Source organism: Bos indicus, chromosome X, assembly GCF_029378745.1.
Source record: "Bos indicus isolate NIAB-ARS_2022 breed Sahiwal x Tharparkar chromosome X, NIAB-ARS_B.indTharparkar_mat_pri_1.0, whole genome shotgun sequence".
NCBI classification, from domain to species: Eukaryota; Metazoa; Chordata; class Mammalia; order Artiodactyla; family Bovidae; genus Bos; species Bos indicus.
This window is the reverse complement of record NC_091789.1, coordinates 107,103,161-107,127,134: the sequence shown is the minus strand read 5'-3', so window position 1 is coordinate 107,127,134 and position 23,974 is coordinate 107,103,161. Positions and strand designations below refer to the sequence as shown.

Here is a 23,974-nt window from a genome sequence, read left to right as displayed (position 1 = left end):
TTAACAAATGGTCTGGGTTAACTGAATAGCTACATGCAGAAAAATACAACCTGACCCCTACCTCTTTTCACACACACACCTACAAATGTGTTACGTTAGATTATAGATCGAAATGTGAAAGGTAAAAACAATCAGATTTCCAGAAGATAACACAGGCAAATATCATCATGAACTTCATGTAAGGAGCTATTTCTCAAATAGGAAACAAAAAGTACTAATTTGATTGAGGACAAATTCTTCATCAAAAACACCATTAAGAGAGTAAAAAGGCCAACCACAGACTGAAAGATATTTACAACACATACAAAGGAGTCATATCCAAAATCTATACAGAACTCCTACAGATCACTAAGAAAAAGACAAGCAGCCCAATAGAAATTAGACAAAAGACAAATAGGCACCACATGAAAGAAACTATCCAAAGGACCAAAAAATGTGTGAAATGTGCTCAATTTCACTAGGAATTGGAGAACCACAGATTAAAATTAGAGAGCTGCACTACACCCACTGATCAAAATAACTAAAATTCAGGGCTTCCCTGATGGGTAAGAATCTGCCTTACCCATCCAGCGATTCCACCCCTGGTCCAGGAAGATCCCACATACCGCCTGGCAACTAAGCCCATGCTCCAGAGCCTGGGAGCTGCAACCACCTAAGCCCATGCATGCTAGAGCCCGTGCTCCGCAACAAGAGAAGCCACCGCAATGAGAAGCCTGTGCGCTACAACTGAAGAATAGCCTCAACTCACTGCAACTACAGAAAAGCCCATGTGCAACAAAAAAATGAAGACCCAGCACAGCCAATAAATAAATAAAATTACCTTAAAAACAAATAAATAATAATTAAATTCAAAAGACTAACAGAATTGAGTGTTACAATATGGTTCAGTCCAGTAGCTCAGCTGTGTCCGACTCTTTGCGACCCCATGCACTGCAGCACACCAGACTTCCCTGTCCATCACCAACTCCCAGAGCTTGCTCAAACTCATGTCCATTGAGTCAGTGATGCCATCCAACCATCTCATCCTCTGTCGGTCGTCCCCTTCTCCTCCTGCTTTCAATCCTTCCCAGCATCAGGGTCTTTTCAAATGAGTCAGATCTTTGCATCAGGTGGCCAAAGTATTGGAGCTTTGGCTTCAACATCAGTCCTTCCAATGAATATTCAGGATTGATTTCCTTTAGGATTGACTGGTTTGATCTCTTTGCAGTCCAAGGGACTCTTAAGAGTCTTCTCCAGCACCACAGTTCAAAAGCATCAATTCTTCGGTGCTCAGCTGTCTTTATGGTTCAACTCTCACATCCAAACATGACTATTGGAAAAACCATAGCTTTGACTAGATGGACCTTTGTTGGCAAAGGAATGCCTCTGCTTTTTAATATGCTGTCTAGGTTGGTCATAGCTTTTCTTCTGAGGAGCAAGTGTCTTTTAATTTCATGGCCGCAGTCACCATCTGCAGTGATTTTGGAGTCCAAGAAAATAAATCTGTCACTGTTTCCATTGTTTCCCTATTTGCCGTGAAGTGATGGGACCAGATGCCATGATCTTAGTTTTCTGAATGTTGAGTTTTAAGCCAGCTTTTTCACTCTCTTCTTTCACTTTCATCAAGAGGCTTTTTCATTCTTCGCTTTCTGCCATAATGGTGGTGTCATCTACGTAGCTGACGTTATTGATATCTCTCCCAGCAATCTTGATTCCAGCTTGTGCTTCGTCCAGCCCAGCATTTCACATGATGTGTTCTGCATATATATTAAATAAGCAGGGTGACAATACACAGCCTTGACATACTCCTTTCCCAATTTGGAACCAGTTTGTTGTTCCATGTCTGGTTCTGATTGTTGCTTCTTGACCTACACACAGGTATCTCAGGAGGCAGGTAAGGTGGTCTGGTATTCCCATCTCTTAAAGAATTTTCCACACTTTGTTGTGATCCAACAGGAAAATAAAATGCTGGTGGGAATTTAAATTTATATAAGCACTATGACCAGTCCATCCTAAAGGAAATCAGTCCTGAATATTCACTGGAAGGGCTGATGCTGAAGCTGAAACTCCAATACTTCGGGCACCTGATGCAAAGAACTGACTCTTTTGAAAAGACCCTGATGCTGGGAAACATTGAAGGCAGGAGGAGAAGGGGATGACAGAGGATGAGATGGTTTGATGGCATCACCGACTCAATGGACATGAGTTTCAGTAGGCTCCAGGAGTTGGTGATGGACAGGGAAGCCTGGCGTGCTGCAGTCCATGGAGTCACAAAGAGTTGGACATGACTGAGTGACTGAACTGAACTGAAGCACTATGACAGCATCTATCAAATCTGAACCCAAGAATGCCATGTGAGAAATTTTAAAATTATATAAAAAAAAGAACTTGACTTTTAAAAAAAGAATACTATTTGATCTGGCAATTGTACTCAGAGACATGAACAACAGTCACAGCAAACTATTTTTAATAACCCCAAACAAACCTAATCTCTCAAGAGTAAACTGTATATAAATGATGCCATACCCATACAGTATCTTCCTGTATACATACAGGGCTTCCCTGGTGACTCAGATGGTTAAGAATCTTGGGAGCAATGTAGGAGACCTGGGTTCAATTCCTGGGTTAGGAAGATCCCCTGGAGAAGGGAATAGCCACCCACTTCAGTATTCTTGCCTGGGAAATCCCATAGACAGAGGAGCCTGGCCGGCTACAGTCCTTGGGGTTGCAAAGAGTTGGACACAACTGAGGGACTAACACTTTCACTTTCAACACCCATACAGTAGAATATTCTAGAGCAGTGAAAACATACAAACTATCTCTACAGACAGACACATGAACAAATCTCACAAACATAATGCTGAGCTTAAAAAAAAAAGCCAGCCACAGAAGAATAAAAACCAGACATTTCCATTAACACAAATTTCAAAAGCAAGCCAAACCAAACTACGGTGATAGCAGCCAGAAGAGTAGTTGCCTTCGGAGAATAGAGAAGGTGTAATGACCAGAAAGGGTCATAGGTAGGGTTGCCATGTAAAATACAAGCTGCTCAGTTAAATATGAATTTCAGATAAACAACAGAGAATCTTTTAATATAAGTAGATCCCATGCACTATTTGGGACATGTATTTTTACTTGTTAAATCTGGCACCTCTAGTCAAGGTTGATGTTTTGGGAGTCCTGGTAATATTTTCCTTCTTGATATCCATTCTATAAGCATTCATTGTGCATTTTTCTGTACATGTGTTATACTTCACAATAAAAAAAAAAACTTTAAAAAAGCAAAAGTACACTCAGTACAGCCTTACAGATTTTAAAATATCTCATCCAACCACTGTTCTTCCCACTCTTAATCACTGTATGTGAGAGCTGAGGATCTGAAGTGTTGCTATGTCCAAAGCTGTGGGCTCTACATTCAACTTTGATTAGAATTACTTTTACACAGCATGTTTCTTTATTTCTGGAATCCTTTTTCATGCCCTGCCTTTCAGGGGTTTTACTTAATTTGTGACTGGCTTAATCTTACCAAGGGCTTCCCAGGTGGCTCAGTGGTAAAGAATCCACCTGCCAATGCAGGAGACACAAGAGACGTGGGTGGGACCCCTGGGTCAGAAAGATCCCCTGAAGTAGGAAATGGCAACCCACTCCAGTATTCTTCCCTGGGAAATCCTAAGGACAGAGGAGCCTGGCAGGCTACAGTCCATGGGGTCACAAAGAGTTGGACACAACTAAACAACAATAATCTTACCGAAGGGCAACATTAGGATGGAAGGCCAGCCTCTATCCATCAGCCGAGAAAGCACAAACCCGTGGTCAAGAAACAAGCTGAACTGACCAGCCAACCTGCAGGGGTAAGAATGCACTGGCCTGAAGCTACAAGAAAACTAGCACCTTAGGGCCAACAACTTGGATACAGACACTGTTCAGCATCCATAAAGTCGAATGCTTCAATCTGCAGCCTGTTTTCTAAACTTACCAGAGGTTTACACAAATACCTTGAGTGGTTCCATCAATTTCCCTTCTTACAGATACATCTGGAAAACCCAAGTAAAGAGTAGGGACCAGTGCAAACAAAAACCTGAATCATTTTTCTGTTCTGGATTAAAGAAGATGGTATTTATTGGCAAAAGTTCTTGCGTGCTCAGGGTTTTTAATGTTGTGTTGTTTGGTACTTTCAGTCTTGTTTTGAAATGAACCATTCCCAATCCTAAATGAAGAAAGAACTACAAGTTTGGATCCTGCTCTCTGTAACGTTTAGGATCAAACTTTATAGGCCAGTGGAACCCTTATCCGCCCCCTACCAGCCTCGAGAGTGCCAGGTTTCTTCACTTTAATAACAAACTCTTTGACAAAGGGTATTAAGGAGAGTGATTAGGTTCCTGGGCTGTGGAGACCGGTTGCCTGGAGGAAACCCAGCTTCACCACTGAGACTGTGTAGCTCTGGCCAGTGAGTGACTGACTCATCGCTCTGTGCCTCAGTTTCTTCGACTGTAAAATAGGAATTAAAAATTAAAATAAATTTATATTAAAAAAATAAAAATAAATAGCTGATACAAAGGGCTGTTGGGAGCATCTAATGCCGTGTAAGGTGTTTAAAGCACAGCCCCTGGCACACCTTCAACGCTCATCGATGACTATCATCAACCCTACCTGCGAGGGTCTTAGCATCTATAAGGACTCTACTTCTGTATCTAATGTAGGGAAAGCATCTAGATGCAGCTGGACAGAGGAAGGGGAGGTAGTCCAAAAGCCTACAAAGTTTGACCCAAGCTGTGCCCAATCCACAGAAGGCGAAGCAGCGTTAGGAGGCCAAGGTAGTGGCCACACCTGGACCCCAAACTTTGGCTGGGACCTCTGACCTCGGGTGCCCTCTCTACTCACATTACGGTTGAAGTTGTTGCCAGGCAGCAGCGGTAGGGCCATGGCTTCGAGCGTCCGAGGGTCAAGGGTCCGAGAAAAGAAGTCAGCAGGCAGCGGCCAACTTTCGGCCGCTTTGTTTGAGCCCCCCTCACCCCCACTCCACGTTACCTAGAGACGGAGACAGTGTCACGGAAGGAGGAGGGGCTTCCGCGGGCCGGGGGCTCGGGGCGGGACCGGGGCGGGACCGGGGCGGGGCTAGGCGGAAGCTCCGCGCGGGCGCCTCCCCCCGCCCACCCCACCCACTTAGCCGGGTACCGGTCTCCCCGGAGGCTTTTCTCTCCACAAGCGTTGTGCACACACAAAGGCTGTCTACCGCACCATTCCCCGCCCCGGCTGCTTGCTGTTTTAACCCTTTGATAGAGCTCAAAGCCCTTCCTGCACTGAAGCTCCTCTGTTTCTTGCAGATTTCTGTTTCTCGCCATTTGGTTATTAAATTTAGTTCATACAGAAGAGTGCAGAAAATAAAATGACACCCGTGTCCTCACAGAAATGTAACACCAGTGCACGTTACATTTACATCAGCTTTTACTTTGTAATTAAAACGTTCCGGATGAATCCCAAGCCACACAAACCCCAAGCGTCTCCCATCCCGCCCCCCACCACCACTACCACCAAGAAAATCCATTTAGCGGTAACCATCATCCTCAGTTCTTCCTCTGTACTTTTTTCCGTTTGAACGAAACATTTTTTAAGATGCTCCTTCCTGGTGCAGTCATGGTGGCCAAGGGCGGGGTCAGGTGGCACAAAAAGTGGCCTCTGTCACTCCATCAGGCACCCAAGATACCCAAGCCAGCGGCTCCTCTCCCCACACCTACAGCTACTCCCTCCCCGAGTCCTACTCTACTGGTTGGACACTCCGGGTAACTCTCAGCCACCACATCCTCTGTCTCAGTCGAGACCCTATTATTTCTTGTCTGGTTTTCTTTTAAAACAGAAACAAAACAACTAATCTTGCCTCCAGAGCCATCCTCTTATATAATTCATGGTGCACCTGTTACTCTTCAGCTTCAATATTCTTCTAGCTATCACGAGGCAGGCCAATTCCTTAGCCTGGTCAGAGCCTATGTCAGTAGGTGCCCACGAACGCCCTCCATCCCTTTCTTTGCCCCGTTCCTCTACTCCAGCTCCGAGGAATCACTGACAGTTTCTAAACCAAACTCTACAGTCTCTGGCCTTTGAGATTTTGCAAATTTCACTATCTGCTGGAAACACCCTTCCTTGCCATCTCTCACCTGGGTAACCCCTTCTTGTCTTTCAGGGCTTGGTTCAGTGGGGGAGAGACGTGTGGAAGGCTTTGCCATTTCCGGGAAGCGTTCCTCCACCTTCTCCACTCGCCAGTTATTAGCTGCCCGTTCTAATGGTGGCTTTTGTGGTACTGCAATGTAATCACGCCTTTACTTGACCCTCTTCAAATGCCCACCAATTCTCCCAGGGCAGTAACTCTCTTCTCTCTCTTCTTATTCCTTAAAAATATACATTATGGATTTTCTGTCTTTATAAATTTCACCCTATGAATTTCTGCTACCTGCTTTTTTCACCTAAGATTTTGTTTTTGAGATTTCTACATCTTAACACATGTAGCTGTTTCATTCATTTTAAACGAATTGTATGATTATACCACAAATCACTGATCCATCTGTTGATGTCATCTGTTGATGACTATGAGGTTTTTTCCAATTTTTCACTAGTTATCAATGCTGGAGAGAGCAACCCTCTCCTGTTTCTTTGGAGATTATCTAGGCTACATATCTAAAGGTGGAATTGTTCACACATTCAACTATACTAGATCTCCAGAATCTTTAAACCAATTAAGAAAGTCCCCTTTCATCTACATCCTTTCAACAAAAGTTATTACCAAATTGTGTCATTTTGAACAATCATTTGAATAAATATGAAATGGTATGCCACTGTTATTTTAATTTGTTTCTCCCTAATTCCTAGTGCAGCTAGTCATCTTTTCACAGGCTTGTTATCTTCTTCTGTGACTCGTCCATTCATATCCTTTGCTGATTTTTCTATTTGATCATTTGTAATTTTAAAACTATCTTCTGGATACGAATCTTAGGCATAGCAAATATTTTCTCATCATTTGCGTTTTGGTTTCTCCATTTATAGATTTCTTTATTGTACATGAATATGTCATTTTACTCTACTTAAATAGATAATTCTTTCCCATTATGGTTTGTGCTTTGTACATGAATTCAAAAATTCCTATAGAACAAAATTATTCTCCTATATCTTCTTACAAATATTTTTAAATGTTTCTTTTTCTTACTTTTTAAATTTGAAATAATTCAAAACCAATAGAAAAGTTGGAAGAATAGTACAAAGAACTCCTGTTTACCCTTCACCCAAATTTCCCCAATTGTTTTTTGTTTTACCATGTATTTTATCATTCGCTCTGTATACACAAGTTTTCCATTTTAGAGTAAACACCAGATATCATACCCTTTTACCCCTAAATACTACAGTTTATATTTCCTAATAACAAAAACATGCTCGTATATAACTAAAGTACAATAATCAAAATTATAAAGTTGGTATTAATTAATAAAATATTTTTTCTCACTATAAATATTTAATGTAAATATTGTCAACTGTCCCCAAAATGTTCTTTTTAGCAAAAATTAAAAAATAGTTTAAAATATCTGGTCGAGATCTCATCTAACATCACAAATTACTAGCTTTTTGTTTATGGCATTTTACCAGGAACACCACAAGAGAAAGTCTGTGTCCTTCTCAGTCATCAAAGGAGCAGGTGCATAATGTGTATTTTAACCATCAATGGTGAAGTTAACTTCAGTCACTTGGTTAAGGTACTGCATACCAAGTTTCTCCACTGTAGTGTCTTTTTTTTTTTTTTTTTTTTTTTGCCTTTTTTAATTAGTAAGAATTCTGTCAGGAGATCATTTGGAACTATGTAAATACCAAGTTACTCATTAAATTACTAGTGTCAATTGATTATTTTGCCCACATCATTTATTACTATTGTGATGGCCAAAGGATGTAACTCCACCATTCCTTCTACAGATTTTAGCTGGCATTCTAATACAAGCAATAATTTTTTCCTAATTATTTATTTATTCATTCATTTATATCAGAATGTTCTATAGACTCTTGTTTTATTCAGTGTATTATAATATGTTACTATTATTTATTTTGATGTAAAAAATGTCCTACATTTAGTCAGTGAAACTCCCTCTAAGCTGACTCTTCTGTCCTTTTGTCCATTTTTCAAGCACCTCTTTGTACTCTGCCATTACAAGATATTTGAGATATCTGTAGATATAGGTAGATATGCTTCCTTGGTGGCTCAGATAGTAGAGAATCCACCAGCAATGCAGGAGACTTAGGTTCAATCCCTGGGTTGGGAAGATCCCCTGAAGGAGGGCATGGCAACCCACTCCAGTATTCTTGCCTGGAGAATCCCCATGGACAGAGGAGCCTGGTGGGCTATAGATAGGCACAGATAGCTTCATCTATTTCAATTTCTGTCTTTGGATAGACAGATAGATATTAAAACCCATGAGTTTATACTGATATGTCCAGTTTCAGTCAACACAATAGAGTACGTGTTCGAGTTCCCCTTTCCACATCTATAACGCCCTTCTCAAACTGTAAGAAGTCTGATTCCAATTACCTTCAAAATAGTAAGACCCCGCAAAATGGTTACAGAACAGCTAACTCATATCATTGTGAAAACAAGCTTACTAACCAAAGTTCAATATAGGCGTTCAGTTTTTTTTTTTTTCCTTTATTCAATGTATTTAGTCAAAATACTGTGTACCAAAATAACTTGGGTGTTTCCCCACTTTAATTCTCCCCTCCCTGTTTAGAGTGATTATGTTACTTTTGTTACTCATTTGAAAAATAGTCAGCTTCATTCATTTTGACTACGCCAAAGCCTTTGGCTGGGTGAATCACAACAAACTGTGGAAAATTCTTAATAGAGATGGGAATACCAGACCACCTTACCTGCCTCCTGAGAAACCTGTATGTAGGTCAAGAAGCTACAGTTAGAACCTGACATGGAACAACAGACTGATTTCAAATTAGGAAAGGAGTACGTCAAGGTTGTATATTGTCACCCTCCTTATTTAACTTATATGCAGAGTACTGGAGTGGAGTGCCATTGCCTTCTCCGATATGCAGAGTACATCATGTGAAATGCCAGGCTGAATGAAGCACAAGCTGGAATCAAGATTGCCAAGACAAATACCAATAACCTCAGGTATGCAGATGACATCACCCTTATGGCAGAAAGTGAAGAGGGACAAAAGAGCCTCTTGATGAAAGTGAAAGAAGAGAGTGAAAAAGCTGGTTTAAAACTCAACATTCAAAAAACAAAGATCATGGCATCTGGTCCCATCACTTCATGGAAAATAGATGGGGAAACAATGGAAACAGTGACAGACTTTATTTTCTTGGACTCCGAAATCACTGCAGATAGTGACAGCAGCCATGAAATTAAAAGACACTTTCTTCTTGGAAGGAAAGTTATGTCCAACCTAGATAGCATATTAAAAAGCGGAGACCATTCCTTTGCCAACAAAGGTCCATCTGGTCAAAGCTATGGTTTTTCCAGTAGTCATGTATGGATGTGAGAGTTGGACTATAAAGAAAGCTGAGCACTGAAGAATTGATGCTTTTGAACTGTGGTGTTGGAGAAGACTCTTCAGAGTTCCTTGGACTGCAAGGAGATCAAACCAGTCAGTTGTAAATGAAATCAGTCCTGAATATTCATTGAAAGGACTAATGCTCAAGCTGAAGCTCCAGTACTTTGGCCATCTGATGCAAAGAACTGACTAATTAGAAAAGACCCTGATGCTGGAAAGATTGAAGGCAGGAGAAGGAGATGACAGAGGATGAGATGGTTGGATGGCATCACCTACTCAATGGACATGAGTTTGAGCAAACTCTGGGAGATGGTGAAGGACAGGGAAGCTTGGCGTGCTGCAGTCCATGGGGTCTTGAAGAGTTGGACATGACTGAACGACTGAACTGAACTGCTTCGTTCTGTTCCCATTTGTAGCCCACACTCAAATTTTTTGCTCCATCCTTGTCTATTTCTTCTTTGTCTTTCTTATTTTGTAGTTGTGCTTCTCCTATTTCCATTTGATTAATGTAGCCAGTGGTTTATATATTTTGTAACTTTTTTCAAAGAACCAGAATTTTGATTACTCTGACCTATTGGTTTCTAATCCTAATCTTCACTAATTTTCTACTCTTACCTTTATTTTTTTCTTCCTTGTGCTTTCTTTCAGTGCATTTCTTGTTCTTTGTCTCACTTTTTAAGTTGATACAATTCATTCACTGTTATTTTATTGATGTAAGTGTTTAAGTGTATGAATCTTTCCTCTGATCTCTAAATGTATCCAATAGCTTCTGATATGTAGTGTTTTCATACTTTTTTATTCTAGTTTTATTTCACTGTGATAATAAAGTGTTGTTTGTAATATTTCCATTATATAGAACCTACTGTAGCTTTCTTTGTGACCTAATATTTGATGGATTTTTGTAACTGTTCTGTGTGCAGTTAAGAAGGAAGGCATGCATACTCACTATTATTAGGTCCTAAAGTTCCTTATAGATCAATGAGATCTATTTTATTGATTATGTTGTTTACTTTTTCTGTATCCTTATGTTTCTGCCACTTGATCTATTCTGCACTAGGAATGACCTGTTGAAGTTTCCTACTAGCAATCTATTTCTATCTGTATCATCTTGCATTTATAGTTTCTGCTTTTAAAAGATTTTTAAAGATTTATAAATGTTATACTTAACATTATGAAATTGGATTTTTTGCATTATAAGTTATCTATTTCTGTCACATTTAATTATTTTTGGCCTGAATTCTACTTTATTTGATATCAAGGATCAAAATCCCCACTTATTTGTTATTTCCGTTTGCCCATGTCTTTATTTTTAGCCTGTATGATTCAACTTGGATGTATCTCCATACACCATACATTTGAGTCTTGCTTTTAAGCCATATTGCAAATATTTTTCAGGTTTCCCTGATGGCTCCATGCCAGTGCAGAAGACATCAGTTCGATCCCTAGTCCTGGAAGACCCCACATGCCACAGAGCAACTAAGCGCGTGTGCCACAACTGTTGAGCCTTTGCTGTAGAGCCTGGGTGCTGCAATTACTGAGCTCACGTGCTGCAACTCCTGAAATGCGTGCACCCTAGAGGCCGTGCTCCACGATGAGAGAAGCCACCTCAATAAGAAGTTTGCACACTCAAACCAAGAGTAGCCCTCTCTGCAGCTAGAGAAAGCCCGTGTAGCAACAAAGACTCAGCACAACCAAAAATAAATAACTAAAATTATTTTTTTAAAGAAAATATTTTTCTTTTAGTAGGTGAGTTAAGCCCATTCACACTTTTTTTTAAAGCAAATGTACTGTCTAAGCCTATTCACACATTGATGAAGTGAAAGTGAAAGTCACTCAGTCATGTCCAACTCTTTGCAACCCCATGGACTGTAGTCCATGGAACTCTCCAGGCCAGGATACTGGAGTGGGTAGCCTTTCCCTTCTCCAGGGAATCTTCCCAACCCAGGGACTGAACCCAGGTCTCAAACCCAGGTCTCCTGCATTGCAGGCGGATTCTTTGTCAGCTGAGCCACCAGGGAAGCCCTCACACATTGATAGGACATATTTTTTATCTCAACTCTAATGTACTAGTTTATATTGTAATCACCATGTGTACCATGTATATTTACTGTTTTTCTTTTTGTCAATTAGTTTTCATTGGCGTATAGTTTCTTTACAATGTTGTTAGTTTCTACTGTGCAGCAAAATGAATCAGCCATATATATACATATAACCCCTCCCTTTTGGACTTCTTCCCACTCAGGTCATCACAGTGCATTAAGTAGAGTTCCCCGTGCTGTACAGTATGTTCTAATTAGTTATCTATTTTATACATAGTATCAATAGTGTATACATGTCAATCCCAATCTCCAAGTTCCTCCAATCCTTCCCCTTTCCCCCTTGGTATCTATACATTTGTTCTCTACATCTGTATCTCTATTTCTGCTTTGCAAATAGGATTATCTATACCATTTTTCTGGGCTTCCCCCATGGCTCAGAAGTAAAGAATCTGCCTGCGATGCAAGAGCCACAGGAGCTGTGGGTTCAATCCCTGCATCCAGAAGATCCTCTGGAGGAAGGCATGGCAACCCCCTCCAGTATTATTGCCTGGAGAATCCCATGGCCAGAGGAGCCGGGCAGGCTATGGTCCACAGGTTCACAAAGAGTTGGAAACAACTGAGGCAACTTAGCACAGCACAGCACATACCATTTTTCCAGGTCCCATATATATACATTAAAATATGATATTCATTTTTCTCTTTCTGACTTATATCACTCTGTATGACACTCTCTAGGTATATCCATGTAACTGGTTTTTTTTCCTTCATTATGTGTTTTCTTTGCTATTGTAATTTATAAATTCTCTTAGTGTTCAGGAAGGCTTGTGATTTTTTTTTCTAGTGCTTACTTTTGTACTTATAACTTCTTTAAGACAACTGAGTATCTCCAGTTTTACCAAATAATATTAAATGTTTTAAAAGTGATTATAACCAATACACGGAAATTTTCATTTCAATAAATATACTTTTATTTCTAGAAGTTTCCCTTCTTCTCTTTAAATCTATATGTTCTTAAAAGTGGGATCCTTCTCTTATAATTTCTCTCACTTATTTTCTCTTTAATTATTTTTAAAATACTTAGTTTAGGGTCCTTAAACAACAATTCTACCCTTTGATGTTCATTTTCCCTTTTTCCTGTGTTGGCTGACTCTTATTCATGGACGACTGCTGCCCTGTGTGTTTACACATGTTTCTGTGGGGCAAGTAGTAGAGCTGGAACTCTTACTTTCTGATTCCAAGTCCAGTGTCCTCTTTAATACACCACATCTCACACAGTCCACATGCAGATGGTCTCTGTCTTCTAAGGGAGGATATTTTCCAAACAGAAAAGCAAGTGTAATAAGAATGACTCTCTTAAGGAAGTAACAGAACAAAATATCTTAAATCAAATCTGTCCAAAAAATCTAGGGCCTGAGTCTAACACACCCATCCATCTATTGCCCTGGTTGTTCACATGTGCTATCTCCTCTGAGCATTTTGATTCCTTCACTTTTGTACTTCTATAGGTACTTCCCACATACTGTCTCCTATAAACACATAGAGTCTTAGATTCATTAATTCAAAGGTTTTCCATTTGTGTGCATGCATACAAAGTTGCATCAGCTGCGCCTGACTCTTTTCAACCCTATGGGCTGTAACCCTCCAGGCTCCTCCATCCATGGGATTCTCCAGCAAGAATACTGGAGTGGGTGGCCTTTCCCTTCTCCAGGGGACCTTCCTCACCCAGGGATCAAACCTGCATCTCTTAGGTCTCCTCCATTACCAGTTGGGCTCTTGACCACTAGAGCCACCTAGGAAGACCAGTTTTCCATTTAGCAAATATTTACTGAGCATCCACTCTGATGTGTCAGGACTTCTTCCAAACACTGGGATAAATCAGTGATTAGGACAGAGTGAATACTTCTAAACACCTCAGATCAAAGATTCTCAGTCTTCTGTAACTTGTAACTTTTCTTCTAGCTTTGTTTTCTTTCTATGACACCTAGCTTCCAATTCCTCCTCCTCTGACACATCTACCACAAAGGAACATCTGAAATGGCATGCATCTTTTTTAAACAAATAAATAAACTGAAAGTAAACCAGTTCTGAGAATCCCCCTGAAGTAACTGAAAACACTTTGGGGCATGTCAGGACCAGTCCTGGGGAAGCACTGCTATTGATGTTCAAAGAATCTGTGTTACACACACCCATGGATAAAGAAAGCACAGGGGAGGCCAGCAGAGCTAACACTTCTGAGCAAGCCCAAACTAGCCTGTGAAAAAGGAAAGATATACCTGGTTGGAGAATTTCTTTTGAGGAATGAGGTCATCGTGCAGTCTAGAGCCTTTCTACAAGACACAAGAGCCCTTGGCAGCAGGAGGGAGTACCTTTGACAGTATTTCTGCAGGAACTTCCTTTTCTCCTCCACTGAAGCCTTGCCTCTCAAGTCTCCCTTGTCCTGATGTCCTCATAAATAGCACTGCCCCATTGCTCTGAGATCCTAAAGCTTGATGCTTTTCACTATTTTGTGCTCCCTTGGGTTATATCCACATTTCATGTCCTCATCCTGAGCATTTAAAGGAAGAATTAGCACCGATCCTTCATAAACTCTTCCAAAACATAGAAGAGAAGGGAACACTTCCTAATTCATTCTATTAGGCCAGTATTACCCTGACACCAAAACCAGATAAAGATATCACAAGAAAATTTATGAATATCCCTTAAGAATAGAGATATAGAAATCCTCAGCAAAATGCTAACAAACCAAATCCAGTAAATGTATAAAAAGGATTATACATCATGACCAAGTGGGAATTATTCCAAGAATGCAAAGTTGGTTTAGCATCTGAAATTTGACGTAACGTATCATTTTAATAAAATAAAGAACAAAAACTTCATAAGCATCTCAATAGATACAGAAAAAGCATTTGACAAAATGCAACAGCCTTTTTTGATAAAAACACTTGACAAACTAGGAATAGGAAGGAATTTCCTCAATCTAATAAAAGCCTCTCTCTCTCTCTCACACACACACACACACACACACACACACAGAGCTACATCATATCTGACAGTGCAATATTAGATGCTCACTCTCTAAGATCAGAAACAAGACAAGAATGTTTATTCTTGCCACTCCATTCAACATTGCTCTCAGGGATACATGATCAACACACAGAAATCAATTGTATTTCTATACATTAACAATGAACTATTTGAAAGCTAATTTAACATTTAAAGTGGCATCAAAAAGAATGAAATACTGAGAAATCAATTTAACCAAAGAAGTACAAGACTTGGACATGTAAACTACAAAACATCAGTGAAAGAAACTAAAAGAGACCTGAGTAAATGGAAAGATATGAATTTCATGGATTGGAAGGCTTAAGATTTGGAAGATCACAATGCTCTTCAAATTGATATAAAAATGTAATGCAATCACTAACAATTTAAAATGCTTTTTTTTGCAGAAAATTTGATCTGAAAATTCTCATGGAAACACAAAGGACAACCATTAAAAAGAATACATTTGAATCAGTTCTAATAAGGTGGATAAAACTGGAGCCTATTATACAGAGTGAAGTAAGCCAGAAAGAAAAACACCAATACAGTATACTAACGTATGTATATGGAATTTAGAAAGATGGTAACAATAACCCTGTATACAAGACAGCAAAAGAGACACTGATGTATAGAACAGTCTTTTGGACTCTGTGGGAGAGGGAGAGGGTGCGATGATTTGGGAGAATGGCATTGAAACATGTATAATATCATATATGAAACGAGTCGCCAGTCCAGGTTCGATGCACGATACTGGATGCTTGGGGCTGGTGCACTGGGACGACCCAGAGGGATGGTATGGGGAGGGAGGAGGGAGGAGGGTTCAGGATGGGGAACACGTGTATACCTGTGGCAGATTCATGTTGATATATGGCAAAACCAACACAATATTGTAAAGTTAAAAAATAAAATAAAAAAAGAAGAACAAAATTGGAAGATTCACACTTCCCAATTTCAAAACTTACTGCTGCTAAGTCGCTTCAGTCGTGTCCAACTCTGTGCGACCCCATAGACGGCAGCCCACCAGGCTCCCCCATCCCTGGGATTCTCCAGGCAAGAACACTGGAGTGGGTTGCCATCTCCTTCTCCAATGCATGAAAGTGAAAAGTGAAAAGTGAAAGTGAAGTCACTCAAAACTTACTACAGAATTACAATAATCAAGGCAGTGTGTCACTGGTATAAAGGTCATATACAGATAAGTGGAATAAAATTGGGTGTCCAGAAATAAACTCTTACATTTATGGCCAATTGATTTTTGACAAGGGTGCCAAGACAATTCATTGTGGGAAAGAATAATCTTTTCAATGAATAGTGCTGCAAAACCTGGGTCTCCATATCCTAAGAATGAGTTCGTTCCCCTGTTACACACTAACACATGGTCATCACACCATAAACAAAAATTAAGTTGAAATGGACCAAATACTATATATAAGAATTAAAACTATAAAACTCTTGAAAGAAAATATAGGAGTAAAGCTTGGACTTGGTTTAGGCAATGGTTTTCTTGGTATGACACCTAAAGCACAAGCAACAAAAGAAAAATAGATAAATTGCTTTCATCAAATTTTAAAACTTTCATGCTTCAGGGGACATCATCAAGAAAATGAAAAGACAACTCACAGCAAGGGAGAAAATATCTGAAAATAATATATCTGTGAAAGGACTTATATATAGAATATATACAGAACTTGTACAATTCAACCAAAAAAAGTGACCCAGTTTAAAAATGGGCAAAGGATTTGAATAGATATTTCTCCAAAGAAGATATACAAATGGCCATAAACACATGAAAAAATGTTCACTATCTTTAGTTGTTTGGGAAATGGACATCAAAACCACACACTAAATTGGTTACACTCAAAAAGATGGACAATAGCAAGTGTTGATGCAGATGTGGAAAATTTGGAACTTGCATATATTTCTGATGGGGAAAACTATTTGACAGTTTCTAGGGCTTCCCTGGTGGCTCAGAGGTTAAAGCGTCTGCCTCCAATGTGGGAGACCCGGGTTCGATCCCTGGGTCAGGAAGGTCCCCTGGAGAAGGAAATGGTAACCCACTCCAGTATTCTTGCCTGGAGAATCCCATGGACAGAGGAGCCTGGCAGGCTACAGTCCACGGGGTCACAAAGAGTCGGACACGACTGAGCGACTTCACTTCATAAAAGTCAAACAGAGAGTTACCATATGATCCAGAAATTCTATCTTTAGGTATTATGCTCAGGAGAATTGAAAACATATGTCCACACAGAAACTTGTAATGAATGTTCATCATAACATTACTCATATGAGTTAAAAAGTAGAACTAACTCAAATGTCCATCAGCTGGTGAAAAGATAAGCAAACTATGGTATATGCATACAATGGAGCATTATATGGCCATCAAATTACATAAATTAACTGGTATGCATTAATGCATCAGTTGATCAACCTTGAAAACATTATGTGAAGTAAAAAATGCTAGATACAAAAGGCTATATATTGTAAAAGTTCCTCATATGAAATATCAAATAGGCAAATCCATAGAGAAAGACTGTAGATTAATGGTTGCTGAGGGTTGGGGGCAGGGGAAATGGGTAGTGATTGTGAATGGGTTTCTTTTAGAGATGACACAAATGTGCTAGAATTAGTGGTAATCAATGTACAACTTGTGACTATATTAAAAGTCACTGAATTGTTACAATTCAAAGGGTGAAGTTTGTGGTATGTGAATTTTCTTTTAATAAACTATAAGCAAACATCTTTAATTATTTAAACTTAAATAAAATTAGAAATTCATTTCCTCAGTTGTACTAGTCACACTTCAAGTGCTCAATGGCCATGTTATGGCTAGTAGCTACCACACTGGATACACAGATATAGAACATTTTTTATTATCACAGATAATTTTATTGGACAGTGTGGATATAAGCTTTACTACAAGCTCCCAGAGGTTTCAGAAATATATCAAGCACATGCAGTGTAAGGACCTTAATTGAATTCTTATTTGGGCAAACAGTAAAATAAAGCTGAGAAAATGGAGAAATTTTGAATATTGATTGGGTATTTGATTATATTAAAGAATTACTGCTAAATTTTTTAGGTACAACAATAAAATCATGGTTACATTTTCTTAAAGTTCTTATCTTTTAGAGATTAATACTAAAAATCTACCTGCAATGCAGGAGACTCAGGTTCAATTCCTACGTTAGGAAGACCCCTGGAGAATGGAAATGGCAACCCACTCCAGTATTCTTGCCTGGAAAATCTCAATCTGTGGGATCACAAAAGAGTCAGACATGATTGGGCGACTAAACAACAATAATAACTAAAGTATTTAAGGATGAAATAATACAGTGTCTGGGATTTGCTTCAAAATAACCCATGGATCAGCAAAAATAGATATAACAAAATTGGCCATGAGTCAATAATTGTTGAATTTTGATGATGGATATCAGGGAGCTCTTATGCTCTTCTTTCTATCTTGAAAATATTTGAAATTTTTCATAATAAACAGTCACCAGGCAGCCACTACTTATTCATACCTAATTAGCTATTTACTGCTTGAAAACACAGTGTTGTCAGATTTTCTAACTTTCTGAGAGAATTCAGAAATCCAGATCCTCATGTAAAATCTTTGGCATTTCATTGTTGGTTGATTTACTTAATTATAAGGCATAAAAAACAATCACACATGGAGCTTGCGTTCAGCTCACAACTCCCACTCTAAAAAAAGGTCCAATTTAGAATAATCAATAGAATTAATAGATTCTGAGGTCATCCATCATGAAAGTGATTTATTTTGAAAACATAATTAATATTGTGTATCTAATTTTTAAAAATTATGACCTATTTCAAAAAGGCACAAAGAATAATAAAACAATCACTCATGCACCTGCTATGCAGCCTTAACAAACCATAATATTTAGTTCTATTTCCTTCATAAAGAAATAAAATGTTATAGATACCATTAATGTCCTCTTTCTGCCTCTCCTCAATCTCATTCCCTCTGCCTCTCCAAAAAACACATCCTGAAGGTTGTGTCCATCTTTCCAACCAAATTTATAAAAATTCATTACAGCTATAAGTATTCATAAACAATAAATATGTTGCTTTTCTGTTTCCAGGTGTTAAATAAGCAGTTCATTTTTTTAAAAAAATCAATTGCACTTCTATCTACCAACAACAAAGAGCTAGAAAGCTAACTTCTAAAGAGACCATTTAGAATAAATCAAAAAGTAATATCTATCTAGGAATAAATCTAACAAAAGATAAGCAAGACATTTAGGGAGAAAATGATAAACTACATTGAAAGACATTTTAAAAAGACTTGAATAAATGAAGATATATATTACGTTCATGGGCTGGAAGATTCAATATCATGAAGATGCCAATTCTCCTTAACAACCCCAAAAGAGACATAGAATAGAGGGGGGAAATCAAGTTTCAACGTACAGAATGATCTTTTTACGTCAATTTCAAAAACACACAAAAGCAACTTATTGCTTAGGTATACAAACATATATGCAAGCTAGACTGAAAAGTAAGAATATGATAAGAGGAAATACATGGTAAGAGTTACAACTGAGGAAGAAGGGAACAGGAATTCAAAGGTAACATGACAATGTTCTGTTTCTTAAACAGAGTGATATCAACATGAGTGTCCACTGCATGAAAATTCTTTTTATCTTATGCATGCTTTATAAATAGTCTTTTGTGTTCAATCAGTAGTTAATAAAAAACAAATTTTTAAAAAATATTGATATACATCTATAATACTACCATGGAAATATGTCAACAACATATATGGTTAAATGATAATGCTGAAAACCTTTATACACTTATACACAACATTAGCTAAAATGTGTACCAAAATGTTAATAGTGGTTGTGTCATATATTACATAGAATATACACAAATTGTTAATAGAGGAACTAGGCACAAAAATGTTCATAGTGCTTATGTATAATATTAAATAAAATATGCACCCAGTTTTAATCATAGTTATGTATAATATTAAATAAAATGTGCACCAAATTGTTAATACTAGTTATGTCCTAGGGAAAGTTTGACTGTCTTTAATTTTCTCTGTTCTATAGGGGATGCATTTTTTGTTATTTACCATCAGGAAAAAAATAAAACAAACAAAAAGAAAAAAATGTAATAACAAAGAATCATAAAATTGCAGGAAATATTCAAGTTATATTATGCAGAGAAAAGACCAGGTGAATTAAAAGAGAAAAAGCTTGAGAGCAAAGCCAAAAAGGAGAGAGCCTTAAAGTAATCCAGGATTGAGATAAAATGTGATGGCCGAGGAACTGAAAAGACGGTTAGATTCAAAACTCTTCATGGAAGGGCTCCAGGGGCAATGAGACAAGTAGCAGTAGAAGAAAGTGCCTAAATCTAAGGGGTAAGGTACAAAGAGGGAAGGTATGCTTTTGTGTGCTTAGTCACTCAGTCATGTCTGACCCTTTGTGACCCCATGAACTGTAGCCCACCAGGGACCTCTGTCCATGGCAATTCTCCAGGCAAGAATACTAGAGTGGGTTACCATGCCCTTCTCCAGGGTATCTTCCCCACCCAGGGATCGAACCCATGTTTCCCACATTGCAGGTGGATTCTTTACCACTGAGCCACCAGGGAAGCCCCATATGCTTTTAGGGGGAGGTAGGGGGGAGGTAGAAATTATATGTCTGAGATATAAGAGCAAACTTACTTCATTCTCCATAAATGAGAATATAGAGCAACTTGTCCAAGTTACTCAGCTGTCAAGTGATAGAAGTAGAATTCAAATCCCTGCTGTCCACATCCAGCGCCTTTGTGCTTAACTGCTACACACCTGTACCTCTTACTATCTGTTAAGCAATGTCCAGTTCCACTTATTTGATATTCATGGTCAGGGGAGTTTAAAGGATATGTTAGTACCAAGGACAGAATACACAGTGCAATCCTTTGTGTGTGTGCGTGCTAAGTTGCTTCAGTCGTGTCTGACTCTTTGTGACCCCATGGACTGTAACCCACCAGGCTCCTGTGTCCATGGGATTTTCCAGGTAAGAGTACTTGATTGGGTGGCCAAGAAATAGCTGTTGAAACTAAAAATGAGTTCTCTGATAGTTTACAAATGATACAAAGCATAGATCTGAAGAATAAATCTTAGAAAACAGACCCTTTTACTGCTGCTATTATCTTAACACTGTCAAGTGACTTGATAGAAGTGACAAGATTAAGAGAAAGACTTGAGTTCAAATTCCAGCTCTGTCACTAGCTAGGTGTTCTCAGGGAAAACTGCATATCTGTAAAATAGATGGTCATGATAATTACATGAAAATATATGTGAAGTATTTAGTATTATAGCAGTCAGATACTGGGTGTTCAATAGAATGCCACTTTGTTTTAAATCTTGTGTTAGAAATGGGAAGATCAGAGGCTGAGAAAGTAGTACTTAGTCACATAAACATATTTGTTGACACTCTAAAGAAATGTCCTCTTTCCTGATATTGTTGAAATTCCAAAGAAATGTCCTCTTTCCTGATATTTTTATAAAAGTTCTCCATTTCTTATAGCAAGTTAATCTCTCCCTTGCCACCCAGTTACCAAATTATGCATCACTTTACTCATTCATGCATGCTAAGTCACTTCAAACATATCCCACTCTTCATGACTCTACGGACTGTAGCCCTCCAGGCTGCTCTGTCCATGGGATTTTCCAGGCAAGAATATTGGAGTGGGTTACCATGCCCTCCTCCAGGGGATCTTTCCAACCCAGGGATCAAACCCGTGTCTCTTAGGTCTCCTGCATTGGCAGGCAGGTTCTTTATCACAAGCACCACCTGTGTAAACATTACTTTGATTTATTTCCCTTCTATGTAGAGTTGCCTTTTCTTTCTTTTTTTTCTTCTCTAAGTGAGAGAATCATAGGAGTGATAAAGCAAGGAAATAGAACAGATCTTAGAACCATATCACAAATAAACACTGTAAAATAAATGTGTTAAAGCAATTTTTAAAGTAAAAAGATACAAATTTGAGGACAGAAATATTACAGAAAACAGATAAGGAATGATTGAAATATGAATTCTAGAAATGACAAATGTTATCACTAAAATTAAAAACCTCAATGGACAATTGAAGGAATTAGATACATTTGAAGAGGGACTGGTGACTTGAAAGACATTTCTCAGGAAATTTCCCAGAATGCAACACAAAGACATTAAGAGCTGGGAAATAAAATGAGAGATAAGGAAAGAGGCATGTAGAAAAGCATGAAAGGGTCCAACATATACTTTTTAAAAAAATATTTATGTATTTGGCTCTGGAACCCAAGCGGCCCAGACTGGGAAGGTGATTAAGATGCCCACCTGGGACAGTACACTAGCCAAGCACCTGGTCACTTGAGCTGCTTGGACCTGGGAAGAGCACAAAATGCACACCCAACTGAGTCTGTGTCCTTGTGAAGTACCCGAAAACCTGAATCTGAGCAACTCAGACCTGGGAAGTGCACAAAATGCAAGGCCCACTTTGGGCAGTACCCCTGCAGAGCAACCTGGAGCCTGAGCAGTGTAGACCAGGAAAGCACAAAACGCTGTGAGCTGAGGCAAACCCAGTGTGGTCCATATACTGCAAGCACTCTTCACACACGCCAGTGATATTTGTTTGTAGTGTTCCTCCCTCCCCACAACACAACTGAACAAGTGAGCCTAAATAAGTGACCACCTTTGTCCCCTTGTGTCAGGGCAGAAATTAGACACTGAAGAGACTTAGAAACAGAGGAAGCCAAAATAAAAAAACAAGAGGGAACTGCTCTGGAAGTGACACATGCAACAGATTAAAACCCTGCAGTTAACATTGACAGAGCATTGGAAGGGGTCTATAGACCTTGAGAAGTACAAGCTGGAACAAGGAACTATCTGAAACTGAACTGACCCCACACTGCCCTCAACAGCTCCAGAGAAATTCCTAGATATATTTTTACTATTATCATTTTTTTAAGTTCTTTATTACTCCTTTAATTTTCATTTTTATAACCTACTATTACCTTGCAAAAAAGACCCTATTTTAAACTGAAATTTCATATATATGTTTTTTATAATTTTTATGATTGCTTATGTTTTGTATTTCTAATATTGTATTTTTGAGAGGCTACCCTCTACTCTAGATTTTGGGTATTTGTTACCAACTTTGTACCTTTAAGAATCTACTCTTCAGTACCCATATTTACTTAGGGGTGTTATTACTGGCTTGATTGCTCTCTCCTCCTTTGACTCTTCCTTTTCTCCCCCAGGTCACCTTTATCTCCTCAATCCCCCTTCTCTTCTCTACTTAACTCTGTGAATCTCTCTGGATATTCAGGGCTGTGGAGACACTTAGGGAACTGATTACTGGCTAGATTGGTCTCTCCCCTTTTGACTCCTCTTCTTCTGCTCCTGGTCACCTCTATCTGCCTCCTCCTTCTGCTTTTCTCCATGTAACTCTGTGAACCTCTCTGGGTGTCCCTCACTATGGAGAATCTTTTCACCATTAACCTAGGTGTTTTATTATCTGTGCTGTATGGATGGAGAAGTCTTGAGGATACTGTAAGAATAAGACTGAAAGCCAGAGGCAAGAGGCTTAAATCCAAAACTTGAGAACACCAGAAAACTCCTGATTCCAGGGAGCATTAATCAACAAGACCTCATCCAAAAGCATCCATACCTACACTGAAATCAAGCTCCACCCATGAGCCAACGAGTTCCAGAACAAGACATACCACGCTAATTCTCCAGCAACACAGGAACACAGCCATGAGCACTAAAATACAGGCTGCCCAAAGTCATGCCAAACCCATAGACACCCCAAAACTCACCACTGGACACTTCATTGCACTCCAGAGAGAAGAGATCCAGCTCCACCCACAAGAACACAGATGTAACCTTCCCTAACCAGGAAACCTTGACAAGCCACTCATCAAGGAGTGCTCCCACCCACAGGGAGCAACCTCCACAATAAAAAGGAACAACAAACTTCCAGTCTACAGAAAGGCGATCCCAAACACAACAATCAAAACAAAATGAAAAGGCAGAGAAATAATCAGCAGATAAAGGAAACATGATAAACCAAACCAAACAAAAGACGAGATAGGGAGTCTACCTGAAAAAGAATTCAGAATAATGATAGTAAAGATGATCCAAAATCTTAAAAACAAAATGGAGTTACAGATAAATAGACTAAAGACAGGGATTGAGAAGATGCAAGAAATATTTAACAAAGACCTAGAAGAAATAAAGAAGAGTCAATCAAAAATGAATAATGCAATAACTGAGATCAAAAGCACTCTGGAGGGAACCAACAGTAGAATAACCGAGGCAGAAGATAGGATAAGTGAGGTGGAAGATAGAATGGTGGAAATAAATGAAGAAAAGAGGAAAAAAG

General features: G+C 38.9%; 1 protein-coding gene across 2 annotated transcripts in view; it reads right to left on the bottom strand.

Moving 5' to 3' along the window:
- The window catches only part of EFHC2 (EF-hand domain containing 2), a 237,858-nt gene extending 232,830 nt beyond the window's left edge, over nucleotides 1–5,028 (bottom strand). For both annotated transcript variants that reach the window (XM_070785415.1, XM_070785416.1), the window contains exon 1: nucleotides 4,861–5,028. In XM_070785415.1, the coding sequence (XP_070641516.1) occupies nucleotides 4,861–4,902 (42 nt within the window). In that variant the 5' untranslated portion in view covers nucleotides 4,903–5,028. The remainder of the gene's footprint in view (nucleotides 1–4,860) is intronic.
- Between the last annotated feature and the right edge of the window lie 18,946 nt (nucleotides 5,029–23,974).